General features: G+C 38.6%; 1 protein-coding gene across 10 annotated transcripts in view; it reads left to right on the top strand.

Annotated features, from left to right (window-relative positions):
• Positions 1-16,355, top strand: part of ATE1 (arginyltransferase 1) — a 184,738-nt gene that overhangs the window by 82,598 nt on the left and 85,785 nt on the right. For 8 of the 10 annotated variants that reach the window (XM_073019407.1, XM_038009629.2, XM_038009627.2 and 5 more), the window contains one exon: positions 3,245-3,344. In XM_073019407.1, coding sequence (XP_072875508.1) covers positions 3,245-3,344 — 100 coding nt within the window. Of the gene's footprint in view, positions 1-3,244; positions 3,345-9,406; positions 10,544-11,727; positions 13,529-16,355 lie in introns of those variants that run through there. The other 2 variants (XM_073019405.1, XM_073019406.1) reach the window with 2 other exon arrangements.

The raw sequence follows: 16,355 nt of genomic DNA, 5'->3' as shown, positions 1-16,355 counted from the left end.
ATGGTCAGAAGATAGGAGTCTTCCTCCAGTTTTCTCTATTTATTTCTGTTTGTCTATGTGTATATGTGGTGGAGGAGGGAAGGAAGGTTGGGAACTATTTTTCTTTTGTTTATCTGGGAGCTTGAGTCAGTCTCTCACTCTTTACTGTTGTGTCATACTTTTCTCTTTTCATCTGTCAGTCTACATGTCTGATGGTCACATTTTTCACATCATAGTAAAATGTACTGCCAGATTATTTTTTGTGTATGTGCTTTTTTATGAATTATAAAAGAGTTGAAATTTTTCATTAAATCAGCAATTTAATGTTTTTAAAAATCTGGTCCATAAGTGATTTTTTTGTGTCTGTTTCAGTGGCCCACAATATAAAGTTCTTCGTCTTAGCATTTTCAACTTGACTTTTTTCTTAATGCCAATTTTTAACAAATCCACAATTACATCATATTTACAATGGATCTCTATAACAGTCTTTTATTCTTATGTATTTAATCACATTTTTGTATAAAGTAGTTTAAAAATATTTATGGCTGTTGGTGCTCTCACTGAAATTGAAATTGATAATTTAAAGTAAAAATCTATAACTATAGATTTTGCAATTATTATATAACTTCAGAGGTTTTATTTCAGAAAAGATATATTTTCTTTATACCCAAATCAGTCAGTACTTTCAAATAATTGCTGGTTTTTTGTTTTGTTTGGTTTTATTTTTGTATTATCACTTTACAATGTGTTATAGATTTTTCTAGGCTTCTCAGATTAATTTTTAAGGGTGAGATTTATTTCTACATAATAAGCTCTGGCCTATTTCTGAAATATTTCATGGCTTAATAAACTGAGAGATGGTTTAGATATTGAGATGGTAAATAATTAATTCCCAGCAAAATTAGCAAGAGTTCTATTGATTGCCTAGTATATCCCTGCAAACACTAGAGCTGGAGAGCCGGGAGGGAGCAGGAGAGGAGCGTGAGGTCATGAAAGGTTTGCCAGTTGAGGGCTGGATGGCTGCGGCTGCTCTGCAGTCTTGTCACTTCCTTTTGGTGCTCTCGAGAATATGACTTGCGGAGTTTATAGAAAAGGGAAGGCAGCCGGGGGATTGACCTCTTGAAGCAAAATTGGAGAAAGTAGGTTATCAGTTGCTAATCCCATTACTGATTTTAATGTATTTTGGTGAAATCTTTTCCCCTCAATTTCTTAAGTTTCTTAAGCGATCGAACAATCAGTATAATTTTATGTTTATAGATTTATATAATGTAGCCTGTAGATTTTTATTTTTTATTTATTTAATTTATTTTTGTAATCAGCCTCTGCTTATCCATAGCCTGTAGATACAATAATTGTTTGAATTGGGGATCATGAGCATGGCATCTGTTTTTGTATTTTTAGAAAGATACATTTAAAAAATGTAATTATACTCATAGACATGAATAAGACAGGTTTGTAGTTTGTCCATGCAGACCATAAATAATAAAACAGACAACTTAATTTCAGATACTCCCTAGCACTGTGACAAAAATAAAATTAGCGGTGGTGGGCATGAAGCCTGTTTTATATAGATTAGTCTTTCCTCATAGAGAACAGGTGACATTTCAGGGGCAAAGGAAGAAGAAAAGGAACCAGTCATGTAAAAATCTGAGGATAGAAAGAAGCTCAGGTGAAGGGTAGCAAATCTTAAGTGCCCCGAGGTGGCCAGGAGAAACAAAAAAGTCTTTTGGGCTCGGGTGTAGGGAAGGACATAGAGAGCCTTATGCAAGGGGCAGAGAGGCAGGTGGAGTAGCGCTTGTAGGACAGGGTGGGGAGGTTGGGTTTTATTTATATGTGGTGCCAACCCACTGCTGGGGTGGGGGGTTGGGGATCTGATTAATATTGTAAAAGACTACTTGACCTGTTCTGTGGAGATTATGGAGGGGCAAGAGTGGAAACAGGAGCCAGTTGGGAGGCTGCTGCAGTCATCCAGGGGCACCATGATGTTGCTTGAACCAGAATATCTGAGGCGGAGGTGGTAAAAAGTGGTCAGATTCAAGACATATTTTAGAGAGAGAGCCCAAAAGACCTGCTGATGGATTGGACACGGGGATGAGAAGAAAAGGATTAAGGATGACTCCAAGGTTTGGGGCCTGAACGAATCCGGGGAGACGTGATGAAATGAACTAAGGTGGGCAGGACCAAGTGGACTGGTACCATGACTGGGTGGGCCTTCTCGGAATTGGTGGTCTTATGCTTGCTTGTGTCAGTGCATTCTTTCCTCAGTTTGAACCTTGAGAGTGGATTAATTCTGGGAATAGGATTTATTCTGTTATAGGGTAATAATGTTTAGTCTGGTTGGATTTAGAAATACTTTTAATTTAAAAATGAATTCTTAAGGTAATAATTCTTCAAGGATTTAAATTTGAAGTAGAAAAATGCACAGAATATTGCGTTACAAATACATTTCTTTAGAATGTCAAGCATCAGTTGCTACTAATAAAAGAATACCTTAAGAAACAAACATAAAAACAAAACTACTTTCCTCATACTTTAGAAATATACTGAAGTTTTACTAAGCACTTACAAACCAGTCGTTTAGCTGGGCAAGTAGAATGAAATTCTGTGCCAAGATTTATCAGGATACACATGAAAACCACTTCATGCATAGGTGTTACAGTGGAGAGACTGACAGCTTCTTATGCTCGAGTTACCTGGCTTATTCCAGCAAATACAGAAAATGTGGTGAGATAACATGGTATTTCCTGCTCTCTAGTTTTAGGGGAAATAAATATTAAAGTTGTACCCAGATAAAGGAATGAGTTAGGTGTCATATGCAGCTGAAAGTGTTTGCATGTAAATGGTCATAATAATAGTATTCTTCCTGAAATTTATTGGCTTTTGCGTTTTCTAAAATTTGCTCTACTGTTTTTAACCTGTTAAGCCCAGATTCTTTGAGAACCATAGGGCATGATGAACAATAGCAGATCACTGTAGATCTCTTTAATTTTATGCTATTTGAATTTTAGATCAGGTACTTTGTCCAATAAAGTGTAAAACCTGAACTTAGATGCATTTGCCTAAAATTATGTAGAGGGGTTTATTATTTCTTTAGTAAAAATTACTGTATAGTGTATGATTTAAAAGTAGTTTTTCTTTAAATATTTGTAATTTTTTGATAGCTTAATATCAGATTTTATCAAATGTTTACCATCAAATTACATAGATATTTGAACATCGGAACCAGAATTAACTGCCTTCAGCTTTCTTCTTTTTCTTTTGGCAGAGAAATTGCTTTTACTAGGCAGCTTCATGAGAAAACTTCTCAACTCAGCTATTATTATATGGGTTTCTACATTCATTCGTGTCCCAAGATGAAATATAAGGTAAAGTTGATTTTCACATATGTGTGTTTTTATTATAGAAAAATGAATCTCTAATAAAATTTTTATCTCAGGGCACTGGATTTGAAGCTTTGAACGAAGGACGAATGGGTTAATAAGGAAATCTCTTTGCTGCCTCAGAAATTAAGCTTTCTGTAATGAGAACCACAGCCTCTCCTGCTCTTGTAATCCATCGCATTATTGTGCGATTTAAGTATATTTCAGAATTTCCCTTTTAAAAAACGTTTTATGACTCTCGTTAATGAAACTCTTTGATGTCTCCTAAGTATGAGTGGCCCACTGTAAAAACTGCAGAGTGAAGACCAATGCAGAGGAGCAGACCCACCGCAACTGCAGTAACTAAACACGTCTGCTTTACTTAGAGTGAGGCTTTCAGCTCTGAAGATGCATGGATCTTCTACTTAAAACTTGTGAGCTAGGGGAAGATTAGGGGCATTTTACGTAAAACCAGGGCATACAGTGGTCTGGTCAGTGGCCTAGGAGGACATGGTTTTTTACTACACAAGATGTGGAAGAGGAAAGGAAGGAGTAGCTCAAGAAAAGAGTAGGTAGGATGGAGAAGCACATTTCAAGGAGAAGAAGCAGTAAAAGAAAGGATTCAGAAGGGCAAGTGCTGATGATGTATTTGTAGAGGAAAGGGTAACTGAAGGACTGTGCAGGACCCTGAAGGCCGGGCTAAGGTACTTAGGCACCTGGGAGTCATCAACAGTTGCAGAGCAGAGCAGCGTAAATCAGAAAATGTACATGTGTCCACACATAGAAATATGACTTAATGGGGGTTTTAAAACAAGCCAAATTAAATAAAAAAGCATAATTGAACCCTTGTGTACCCATTACCCAGCTTTAATAATTTTCATGCATTTGTTTAATCTGTTCCTTCACTCCATTCCCACCTCCACCCTCTCTTGAATTATTTTGGAACAAATCAAAAGTGTCACTTAATCTGCCAATATTGTAGTATGTATTTCTAAAAGATAAGAGCATTTTGAAAATGTAATCATGATCTCATCATATACCTAGAAAGTATTAACAGCATTTCCAAATATCACCTGATCAGCATTCATATTTCCTGTTTATTGTCTCATAATCTTTTTTACAGTCATTTTGTTTGACTTAGGACTCAATAAGGTTCATATATTATATTTGTGATATGTCTTTTAAATCTCTTTAAATCAATAAATATCCCCCCCCCCAACCTACCATTTTTCTTTCTTACAAAGTAATAATTCACAGGACTTGGTGATTAACTAAATTTGGGGATGATTATAGTTCTAAATCTTTGAGTGGGGAGATGGTTCCATTGTCAGAAATTATGGATTCTGAAAGTAGGACTGGCTTTGAGAGACAGGTGAAAATGCAGTGCCTTGCTGGTTTTACATTGGCAGTCCAGGTAAGCTGATCAAGGTGTCCTGGCATTTGGAGGTTTTCTTTTGAGCTTATATTTAAGTGTACATTGTAGGGAGATAACCCCTGAATTTGGTTATCTTCAAAAACTTCTTTTATGCCTGAATTACTAATTCACTTGATGGGCCTTAACATATGTTCTGTACAGAAGGGAAAGTATGAGCATATTTCCGTTTTGCCTAAAAATAATGATTTGCTTATGTTTTTACTAGTGTTTTATCCTTCTGGCTCATTTTCATCTGGTACTAGATCTAAATTAGTTCAGAGCAGAAAACTCTAGTACTCAAGATATTTTAATGCATTTATAAGACTGAAAGAAAACTCTGGCTGTCGTTATATTAATCTTCCTTTACGTAGTACGTGACCCATTCAAATGAAGTCTTTTCATACTAGACTTAGGGACTGGCACAGATTTCACTTTTATGTCTCATCTTTGATGACCGTTCTAGTCTTACAGCATTTCTCTTGAAAGTTTTTAATTATGCCTAAGCTAAATTCTAATTGGCCCTATATTTTAACCTAGGTCTTTTTTTCTTTTTGTTTGTGGAAATGCTGAATATAGTTTCATCATCCTTTTCCTCTTCATGAAGATGCTTTGCTCACACCTTTGTTGACTCTAGTTCAGACTAAATATTTTAGATTCTTTAGTGTCCTCCCTAGGTAGAGCTTTGCTTGGAAATTCAGGCCAGCCTGTGTATAGTTTTAGGTTAAAGATTTTTAAAATGCCATCTGTGCTTTTCAGTCTACCTTAATTATATCCAATCAAAATCCATAAGAATTATAGCTTCAAAATATTATTTGTTTAATTCCATTTATATGAGAGGTGCCCCCATGCCTGCTTGCCTTCTGGTTTGCTTTCTTCCTTCATCTAGGAAATACTTATTCAGATCCTACTGGAAATAACAGCCGTGAACAATACAGGCAAGATCCCTGGTCTCTTGGAACTTCCATTCTAGTGGAGAAGCTAACAGTAATCAGGAAGACAGATGTCAGGGATGAGTGCTGTGTAGACATTAATTAACTGAGTGTGGCTACTTAGGGTCCTCTCTGAGGACGAATGTTTAGGCTAAGATTTGAATGTCACAGAGTCAGCCAATGGGAAGTTTTAGGGTCATTGCAGAAAGGCACTGAGGAAACAGCTAGTGTAGCACTGCTTAGCCTTTTAGTTGCTGCAGTCGTCAGTTTTGACTGGAGTTGATGACCTGGAGAACATTTTCATAACATCTGTGCTTAGGCCATATATTCAGAGATTTTAAGTAATTTGTTCTGCGATCAACCGTGGGCATCAGACTTGTTTAATGCTCAGAAGATTCTGATATGAAGTCAGATTAGAGAATCACCGTACCAGATTATTTTTTCACAGCTGAGAGCCTCATGAGGAACTAGAAAGACAGTTATTCCCCATTTTAAGTTTACTGTTTTCTGTTTATTGAATTCAGAATTACTCCTATTGAAGAAGCTCATTTCTTTGCCCTGTCATCTGTGGCCTAGAACATAGAACACTGACCAACCAGAGAATTCCCACTTTTTTCACCCTACCTGAGACCTTTATCCGTACTGTACTCTCGTTTTGTACCCCTTCCCTTTGCCCCTCCCCGAAGCTTGCAAATTCCCCATCTATCATTTTTCAACTCCAGTAATCACTACTGGACTCTAAGACGAGATTTCATCATTCACCCACCTACCCCATAGCAGTTTACATTTCTTCCCAGAACTAGTCTATCTCCTGTGTGTACATTCCATGAGAGTCTAATTGACATTTAACTTCTTGTGTCCCAGGTTGCGAGCAGTGTGCCTGCTACATAGTAGATATTTAATGCTTAATATACATTTGTTGAACTAAAGAATGAAAATACTAATGCAGAGAGCTGAGAAGTGTGTAGGATAGTGAGAAATGCCTTTTCATTTTTTTTAACAAAAATGTGTTGCGCATGAATGGGATGGCTTCCCCGTTACAAATAGGTTATAACTTATAACAGATTCACAGTTCTAACAGAATGTGATAGGTATTGTGACTGATTTTCTTTGAGTATTGATAAATACTCTGTTAGTAAAGGGAGGTGGTGGCACAGGAATGTGTAACCGTTTGGAGAAGTTGCTTAACTACATCTGGTCTCAGTTTTTGCAACTGTAAATGGGAATGATGTAGAAATGAGACAGGTTGTTACCTGCATTTGAGTGTAGACTCTACCTAGTTGGGTAGCATTCATAAAATCATTACCTGAGCTTCTGTTGGGACCTGTCACAGCTCTCTCTGTTTGTATGCTGATAATTGACATCCAAATTTCTAAATGCCTGCTCGTGTTATTAACCAGACTTCTTAGATTAGTTTAGATGCTGGGGAAAGGGAGAGGCATATATTACTGAATACCAATACTGCCTCTCTCTGAAAGTTCCCAGAATTGCAGACACTTGTCTTTTGCTTAGAGGCCAATGGCATAGTATTAGTTTGTTTTCACGCTGCTGATAAAGACATACCCGAGACTGGGAAGAAAAAGAGGTTTAATTGGACTTACAGCTCCACTTGGCTGGAGAGGTCTCAGAATCATAGTGGGAGGTAAAAGGCACTTCTTATGTGGGGTGGCAAGAGAAAATGAGGAAGATGCAGAAGCAGAAACCCCTAATAAAACCATCAGATCTTGTGAGACTTATTCACTACCACGAGAACATTATGGGGGGAGCCACCCCCATGATTCAAATGATCTCCCACTAGGTCCCTCCCACAGCACATGCAAATTATGGGAGTAGAATTCACGATGAGATCTGGGTGGGGTCACAGAACATACCTATATCAGACACTGAGCTCTGTTAGGGGATAGTGCTACAGCGTAGAGAACCTTTAAGTAACGAGTCTTATATTGTGCCATAGGATGTCTATCAGCTTTGGCTTTATCTGTTTAGGACAAAATAAGTCTCTTCGAGCTCAGGTATTTATTCTGAATAAAATGGTTAGTTTGCTCCATTGGAGTGAGGAGAAATTGGTACATTTGTGCTAGGACTCCAACCTGTATGTTGTAATTGATGGCAATCTAATACTCAGTTCTAGGCCATTTAGATCAGAAAAGAGTATCCTTTCTATGCTAGCACCATTGTAATATTCCTGCTTATCCCACAAACTGAGCTACTGAATTTGAGGAGGACTAGTCGGTGTGTGGCAGAATATCATGTCCCTCTTCCAAATACTGCATCAGAAGCTAAGACTGTAATTTCTGTTTACTTAGGGATAAAGCTGGGCAATTCAGAATAATTTATGGTCACTATAGATTATTGCCACTTCATTCCTGTTTTTAAAATAGCAAGTTACTGTGTGTGTAGAAGATCTGTAGAGCAACAAGTATCATTATAAAAGATGACTGATTATATACATTTGCTGGAATTAGTAGCTGGTCTGGGTTGGTAGAAATTACTTCAAAAGCACATTGGTTTTTTTTTAAATAAAGTAATGCTGACATGAAAACTAATGTTGCCATGTGGGAATTTCTTTCTGCCATCTTTTGGTAAATTTATATTTTTTTAAAATCTTGAGTCTTGACAAAAATCAATTGACAAATCAGGAAATTGAGAGAAAGTGATAGAATTCTCCTTCAAGAATTAAAACTGAACAGTCAGCATAGAAGTATTACTAGGTTGAAGGAATCCAATGGATGTCAAGTCAAAAGAAAGGACAGGAGGAAACCCTGACTTGCGGAGCTGACAGTTAAAGTTGACATTCGCAGGAAGCAGGACAGGAATGCAGAGGAGGGAGCAGTCATTGTCTGATCAGTCAGTCTTGCTTGTAGCTGTGTTATGGAATGTGTGTGTGTGTTGTCAGTTTGCTGATAATGATGTGAATAACTGTAAATACAAATATTAATAAGTTTATATACAAAATGCATGAGTTAGTGTTCCAAGAAATAACAATTTTTGGAAGCAAAATAAGTTTATAAATTTATGTGTGTAGTGCTGCTTATTTGCCAAGAAATCCAAACGTTAGATTATTCAAAATAGTATCTAACAATGTTCACTGGAGTTTTCCACTTTTTTAGTATTCACTATAGGCTAAAGATATTTGTAAGACTACTAACCTTAATATTTCTTATTAAGTAATTTTTAAGATATCCATTATAATGAGTAAGGAGTCTGAAGAATATTGGAAGTATTAAGAATAACTTGTGATTTCAGGAATTATAGTGTTTCATTCCCAAGTCCCCAAAATTAATGTGTTTAGAATTTGGAAACATGATCAAAACTTAGGAAACTGAGTTACAGTCCAAAGTAGAGAAAGACAATCTGGGACTCAATGTTCCCATTTAAACAAAATTTAAATTTTTTCCAATATATTATGTTCATATTATTTCTTCTTGGGAGGGAGAATTCCAGAAATCTGAAGTAAACTTAGTGATTTTGTAAGTATTTGTGAGATAATGATAGAATTTTTGAATATTAAATTAACTTCATAAGGTCAGCATTTTCCTGGCATCATATTTTGGGAAAACTTTTGGGTCCTCAACAATATGTTGATTTTAATACTTTATATTTTAAGAAAATAGTTTTTGTTGCCTTATGATTGAAAATGAATAATTTTAGGTAACTGAGGGATTAAAGTTATTTTCATTTCACTTAAGGATATTGTCTTTGTTCTTTTTGTGTTTATATAACAGGATACCTGAGGTTTGAGAATTTATAAAGAAAAGAGTTTTACTTAGCTCGTGATTTTGGTGACGGAAAAGTCCAAGGGCATGGCACTTCCATCTGCCCAGCTTCTGGTGAGGGCCCTGTGCTGTGTCACAGTGGGGTGGAGAAACAAGCGGGACTGGAGCACAGAGACATGCGGGAGAGCCTGGAACCTGCTTTCAGGAACACATCCATTCCCATGAGAGTGAGAACCTATCACTCTCACTAGACAGCTTTAATCTATTCCCGAGGGCAGTTCTCCCATGATCCAAACACTTCCCACTAGGCCCCATCTCCCAACACTGCCACACCAGGAATCAGATTCCAACATGAGCTTTGTCAGGGGTAAACCAGGTCAAACCATAGCAGATACCATGTTATACTTTGAGCACACGAGAACCCTCAGTTACAAAGGAATAGCAGATCTGCTTATTAAAATTGATCTTTTCAGTCAGAAAATGTGCTGTTCAAAATTGTAAGGTAGGTGTTGGTCCAAGCAAGAATATTCCTCATTGCAAATTGAAGGTCTAGAGCTAGAGACCAGCAAGAAATAACTCACAGAAAATGAATTGCACACTATTGTAAAATCTGTCATTTTTGTGATTGAATGGGGGTAAATTGAGCATATGGCTACAAAAATAGTTAAAATTGTCTTTTTTTCTTAGCCTGTAAGTATGTAAAGCACTAGTAATGGCATATTTTTGCCACATTGTAAAATATATATGGAAAAATCTACAAACATGTTTTCTATCTGGTATTAAAGAAAAAAAGGAATTTATTTCTTAAACAGGAGCGAATTTTTTCTTTCTTTCTTTTCTTTTTTCTTTTTTTCTTTTTTTTGAGACAGAGTCTTGCTCTGTGGGCCAGGCTGGAGTGCAGTGGCATGATCTCGGCTCACTGCAACCTCAGCCCTTCCAGGTTTAAGCAATTCTCTGCCTCAGCCTCCGGAGTAGCTGGGATTACAGGCACGTACCACCATACCTGGCTAATTTTTTGTATTTTTAATAGAGATGGGGTTTCACCATCTTGGCCAGGCTGGTCTTAAACTCCTGACCTGGTGATCCACCCGCCTCAGCCTGGCCAGGAACGATTTTTTTTTTCCTTTTCTTTTTCTTTTTTTCTTTTTCTCTCTCTTTTTTTTTTTTTTTTTTTTTTGAGATGAAGTCTCGCTCCGTTGCCAGGCTGGAGTGCAGTGGCACGATCTCGGCTCACTGCAACCTCTGCCTCCTGGGTTCAAGCAGTTCTTCTGCCTCAGCCTCCTGAATAGCTGGGACTACAGGTGCACACCACCACGCCCAGCTAATTTTTGTATTTTTAGTAAAGATGGGGTTTCACTATGTTGGCCAGGATGGTCTCAATCTCCTGACCTTGCAATCCGCCCGCCTCAGCCTCCCAAAGTGCTGGGATTACAAGTGTAAGCCACCGTGCCCGGCCAGGAGCAATATTTTAACAACCAAGAAGGAGCAACCTGTTAGGTACCTAGTACATGCTAGACACTGGGAATACATTTGTAAGCAGTGTAGATAAGGGCTCTGCCCTAGTGAAGGTTACAACTTAGGAGGACATAGATAATTACAATGTAGTGCGTAAAATGGTAATATGTGACAACTGAAACTAGATTGTTTCATTTGGATTTTCTTACATAGATTTGTACATATACGTTACAATCTTCACCATATATTGTATGATGTAAAGCAAATTGGAGTATTGAACAGCAGGTCTGAAATAACACAAAAGAGCTCATTTACCTGATCTTTTGTATTGAGTAATAAGCTATCACAATGGCGTGCTGAAATGATGTGTCTGTCTTTATGTGTAGTGAGCCCTATGTTTTAGTAGATGCTTTTCAAAACTGTCCGCCATCAGGGCTTCTCATCCCTGTCTGTGCAGCCTGCTCCACTTATAAGCAGTCTAGGCTGTTTTCCTAATCCTAGATTGGACTCACCTGACTGATGGGTAGCCTGGAAGGAACTGCCTGGGACTTCTGGGCTCAGGCCTTGTCTGGCAGCTTTCACTTTCTCTGTCTTTGGAGCTAGCCATCATAGTCCCCTGCTGAAGGGAGAGGCCTGAAGCCATCTTGGATGTTTCAGCTCCACTCAAGCTGAATGCACCTGCATGACTGAGCTCGAGAGAGACCAGAAGAAAACCCACCTAGCTGAGTTCTAGCTAACTCACAGAATCATGAGGAATAATAAGTTACCGTTTAAGGCCACTAAGTTTTTGGGTGGCTTGCTACTCAGCAGTGGATGACTGAAACACATGGTGTTGGTATGGAAGTGACATCTTCATTCTCTGTTTTGCTGTGCAGACTCGTGTCTTGAATTGAGCCGAACGGACTTGAGAAGTTTCTGATGGCCTGATGTAAGAGTTTTGGCAAAGTCACTTAATTTCCATATGCAGTCATACCTAGACATGTGCTCATTGGGCTTATGAGAATTAGTCTTTATAAGACATTTTATTTAATATCCTGACATGAGCCTACGAAGTATCTTAACATGCTGACAAATTTGGATTTTGCTTGCCTTGCTAATGGTGAGCACTACAGGAGGAAAACCAGTATGTGGTCTCATCATAGTATATAGACAGGATGCGTTACAGTAAGTTCTCCTCCCTAAGGAAGTTTGCTAATAAGTAGCAGTTATATTCTTGTGCATCATATTCTCTAAAATGCTTTTGTTGAATTTTTTGATTTTACTGTTCATTGTGTATGGGTTTTGAATAAAAACTGATCTACATTGCATATATTATGTACTCATTACATTACATTACATAGTCAGATATTTTTTGTCTGTGTCCATAGTCTTACATGTAAGGCACAAGATAGTCACAAAATCATGTAAAGAGGGGTGGTAAATAGAGTCATTGATGAAGGAAATTGTCTCCATATGTTCTGCTGTCATTGCTCACATGAGCTATTGTAATAATTGTGGCCATTGTAATGGGACTTGGTACTGTTTTAGTGTAGCTTAGTATCAGTCTGGGGACTCAGGCACTGGTGGAAATTAGTGGAAATTGCATTTTCAACTGAGAAGAGTTTCTCCTGGGAGGAGCTCATCCTTCTGAAGCGGGAGGGGTGGTGTGCTTTTCTGGCTGCTGTCCTCAGTGGTGCTGGTCCTCTTGGTCAGCTCCTCTTACAGTTCCAAGGTGGTGGTAATTGCAGGCCATCAGCAGTGACTAGAATCAGAAAAGAGTTTTCTGTCCTCTGTCTCCTCTTTTTAAAAAAAATTGCTGGGCGTGGTGGCTCATGCCTGTAATCCCAGCACTTTGGGAGGCTGAGGCGGATGGATCATGAGGTCAAGAGATTGAGACCATCCTGGCAAACATGTTGAAACCGTGTCTCTACAAAAAATACAAAAATTAGCTGGCCGTGGTGGCACACACCTGTAGTCCCAGCTGCTCAGGAGGCCAAGGCAGGAGAATTGCTTGAACCCAGGAGGCAGTGAGCCGGGATCACGCCACTGCACTCCAGCCTGGTGACAGAGAGAGACTCCATCTCAAAAAAAAAAAAAAAAAAAATTATTGCCCATGAACAGTAAAGAAAATGTGATACAGATATACTATGGAATACTACACAGTCATCAAAAGTAACGAAATTATGTACTTTGCAGCAACAAGGATGCAGCTGGAGGCCATTCTCCTAAGTGAGCTAACATAGAAAACCAGATACCACATGTTCTCACTTATAAACGGGAGCTAAACATTAGATACACATGAACTATAAAGACAGGAACAATAGACACTGGGAACTACTAGAGTGGGGAGAGAGGGAGGGTGGCAAGGGCTGAAAAACTACCTGTTGGGTGTTATGCTCACTACCTGGGTGACGGGTTGATTTGTACGCCAAACTTCAACATCACATAATATACCTTTGTAACAAACCTTCGTATGTACCCTCTGATTCTAAAATAAAAGTTGGAAAAAAATTTTCGTTGTCTGGTGGGGTGGATCACGAGGTCAGGAGTTGAGACCATCCTGGCCAACATGGTGAAACCCTGTCTCTACTAAAAATACAAAAATTAGCTGGGTGTGGTGATGCGTGCCTGTAATTCCAGCTACTTGGGAGGCTGAGGCAGGAGAATCTCTTGAACCCGGGAGGCAGAGGTTGCAGTGAGCCAAGATTGCGCCACTGCAATCCAGCCTGGCAACAGAGTGAGACGCTGTCTCAAAAAAAAAAAAAAAAATATTGGTTGTGGTAAAATACTCATAATGTTTACCCTCTTAAATCCCCCCTCCTTTTTTTTTTTTTTTTTGAGATGGAGTTTCGTGCTTGTTGCCCAAGCTGGAGGGCAATGGTGTGATTTTGGCTCACCGCAACCTCTGCCTCCCAGGTTCAAGCGATTCTCCTGCCTCAGCCTCCTGAGTAGCTGGGATTATAGGCATGCGCCACCACGCCCAGCTAATTTTGTATTTTTAGTAGAGATGGGGTTTCTCCATGTTGGTCAGGCTGGTTTCGAACTCCCGACCTCAGGTGATCCACCCTCCTTGGCCTCCCAAAGTGCTGGGATTACAGGCATGAGCCACCACACCCGGCCAAAAAGTGCTCATTTCGGTGGTATTAAGTACATTCAGACTGCTGTGCACCATCACCACTTTCCATGTTGTTTCTTCATCTTACACAGTCAGTACTTTGTACCTAACAGACAATAGCTCCCCTTCCCCACCCCTAAGAATTTGACTACTTTAGGTACCTCATATAAGTGGAATCATAGCATTTGTCTTTCTGTAACTATCTTAATTTACTTAGCATAATACCTTCAGGGTTCATTCATGTTGTCACATGTGTCAATTTCTTTCCTGTTTAAGGCTGAATAAGATTTCATTGTATGTATATACCACATTTTGTTTATGTATCCATTGGCATCTGGGCTGCCCTAATCCCTGGGCTGTTATGAATAATGCTGTTATGGACACAGGGTACAAATATCTTTGTGAGACTCACTTTCCCTTCTTTGTGTATACTCATAAGTGGAATTGCTGAATCAACGGTAATTCTATTTTTAATTTTTTGAGGAACTGCCACCCTGTGTTCCACAAGGCCACACCATTTCACATTCCTGCCAGCTATGCATAAGGGTTCCACATGCTCACCAGCACTTCTTATTTTCTGGGCTTCGGTTTGTTTTTCCTTTTAATGCTAGCTATTGTAATGGGTGTAAGGTGGTTTGTGTCTGTTCCTAAGATTGAGGAAGCCCTTACTGAGAAGCCTTCTAGCAGACTTCACATGTTTTATTTGTCAGAGTTGTGCCTCTTATTTGTATGTGAGCTAATGACTGGCAAGGAGTTAGACTTAAGGCAAGTGTGGTTGGTAACGGGAGAAACTGCTTCCTTGAGCACAGAGTACTGCAGAGGGTGAATGTCTGAAAAATTTTTTTAAATTTCTGCCTAAGCCAGTATTTTCTTTAAACTGAGATATGAAATATATTTTTAACTGAGCTGTTGGTTTAGACATTTCTGTCTATGTCATATTTGTAACCTGTATTGTTGGAAAGAAATCTTCATTAAAAATGAGTCCTTTCAACCTTCATTCAGATTTTAATTGTGTGCCTAATGATATCCATCATATTAACCTCACTTTATTTCCCATAATTTCATCTTGGGAATTTGTGGAAATTATATTATTGAATAATTATTATATAACTTAATATTTAAATTATATTAAAGTGGAAGGTGCTTGGTGGAAATTATAATTTCTTTTAAAATTAATCCATTCTTAAAATTACTGTATTTCACATCTCAAAATTTTATATATAGGCTTTTTTCCTTTTTTTCTTTACCTTGTCTCCTTTTTGGTTTATGCTTGAAAATAGCTATTCACTTTTTTTTTACTTTAAACATGCTGTGTTTCCTATGGCTTTTCAAATATTTATTATTTGCATGTAAACCTTAGTTCTCTCTTTTTAACCCCTTCTCATTTCAAAATGATTACATTTGAAAATGAAAATTAGGCCGGGCACAGTGGTTCACGCCTGTAATCCCAGCACTTTGGGAGGCCGAGGCGGGCGGATCACAGGTCAGGAGATCGAGACCATCCTGGCTAACACGGTGAAACCCTGTCTCTACTAAAAATACAAAAAGAAGTTAGCTGGGTGTGGTGGTGGGCGCCTGTAGTCCCAGCTACTTGGGAGACTGAGGCAGGAGAATGGGGTGAACCCGGGAGGCGGAGCTTGCAGTGAACCTAGATGGTGCCACTGCACTCCAGCCTGGGCGACAGAGCGAGACTCCATCTCAAAAAAAAAAAAAGAAAGAAAGAAAATGAAAATTAAAGTATGAAGAAATGTTTTTAGACATAATTAAAAATTTTCCTCCCACGTTATCTCTCAGAGTGCTGTGTAAGGCCATTCTGTGATCTGAAGAAGGTATTTTGACTGAATTTTTTATCCAGACATGTATGCAGTCCAAAGTAGACAAAGTGATTTCAGGCGGTCTGTTTGGTATCATGACGTGGCCAGACATCAAATCATTGAAACATCAGAAAGAGTTCTGAAATGTCAGAAAAGAAACAAAAGGCTAAATCCATTTGTGATTAATCATGCCTATGTGAATGTCTCAGCTCGATGGTGAGAATTGGAATTCTGCAGGGCTTTGCCTAAAAGTAGGTACTTGGCCTTACTATTGTAATAGTAAGCACCTACAAAAAATGGAATTAACAGAGCTGCGTCTGCAAAATCATGCACTACTGAAACCCCCAAGCTTTTCAAAGTTGCCTGACCAAACACATTAGTTAAATGTTATTTCACTGCAGCCTTGCAGCCCAGGATGGTGCATGTGGATACATGTGGTAGGTGACTTTGCTACTACTAGGCTGAAAGGAATACAAATGATCTCATCAGTTAACCCACAGCACAGGACAAAATACTGGATTCTTTTGATTCAGCATGTTTTCTTGATGTCAAATGCCCAATGAATTAGACGTAGTCAGTGAGAAAAATTACCACA

The sequence above is a fragment of the Chlorocebus sabaeus genome, chromosome 9 (genome assembly GCF_047675955.1).
Source record: "Chlorocebus sabaeus isolate Y175 chromosome 9, mChlSab1.0.hap1, whole genome shotgun sequence".
Classification (NCBI taxonomy): Eukaryota; Metazoa; Chordata; class Mammalia; order Primates; family Cercopithecidae; genus Chlorocebus; species Chlorocebus sabaeus.
This window is presented reverse-complemented; position numbering and strand designations above follow the sequence as displayed.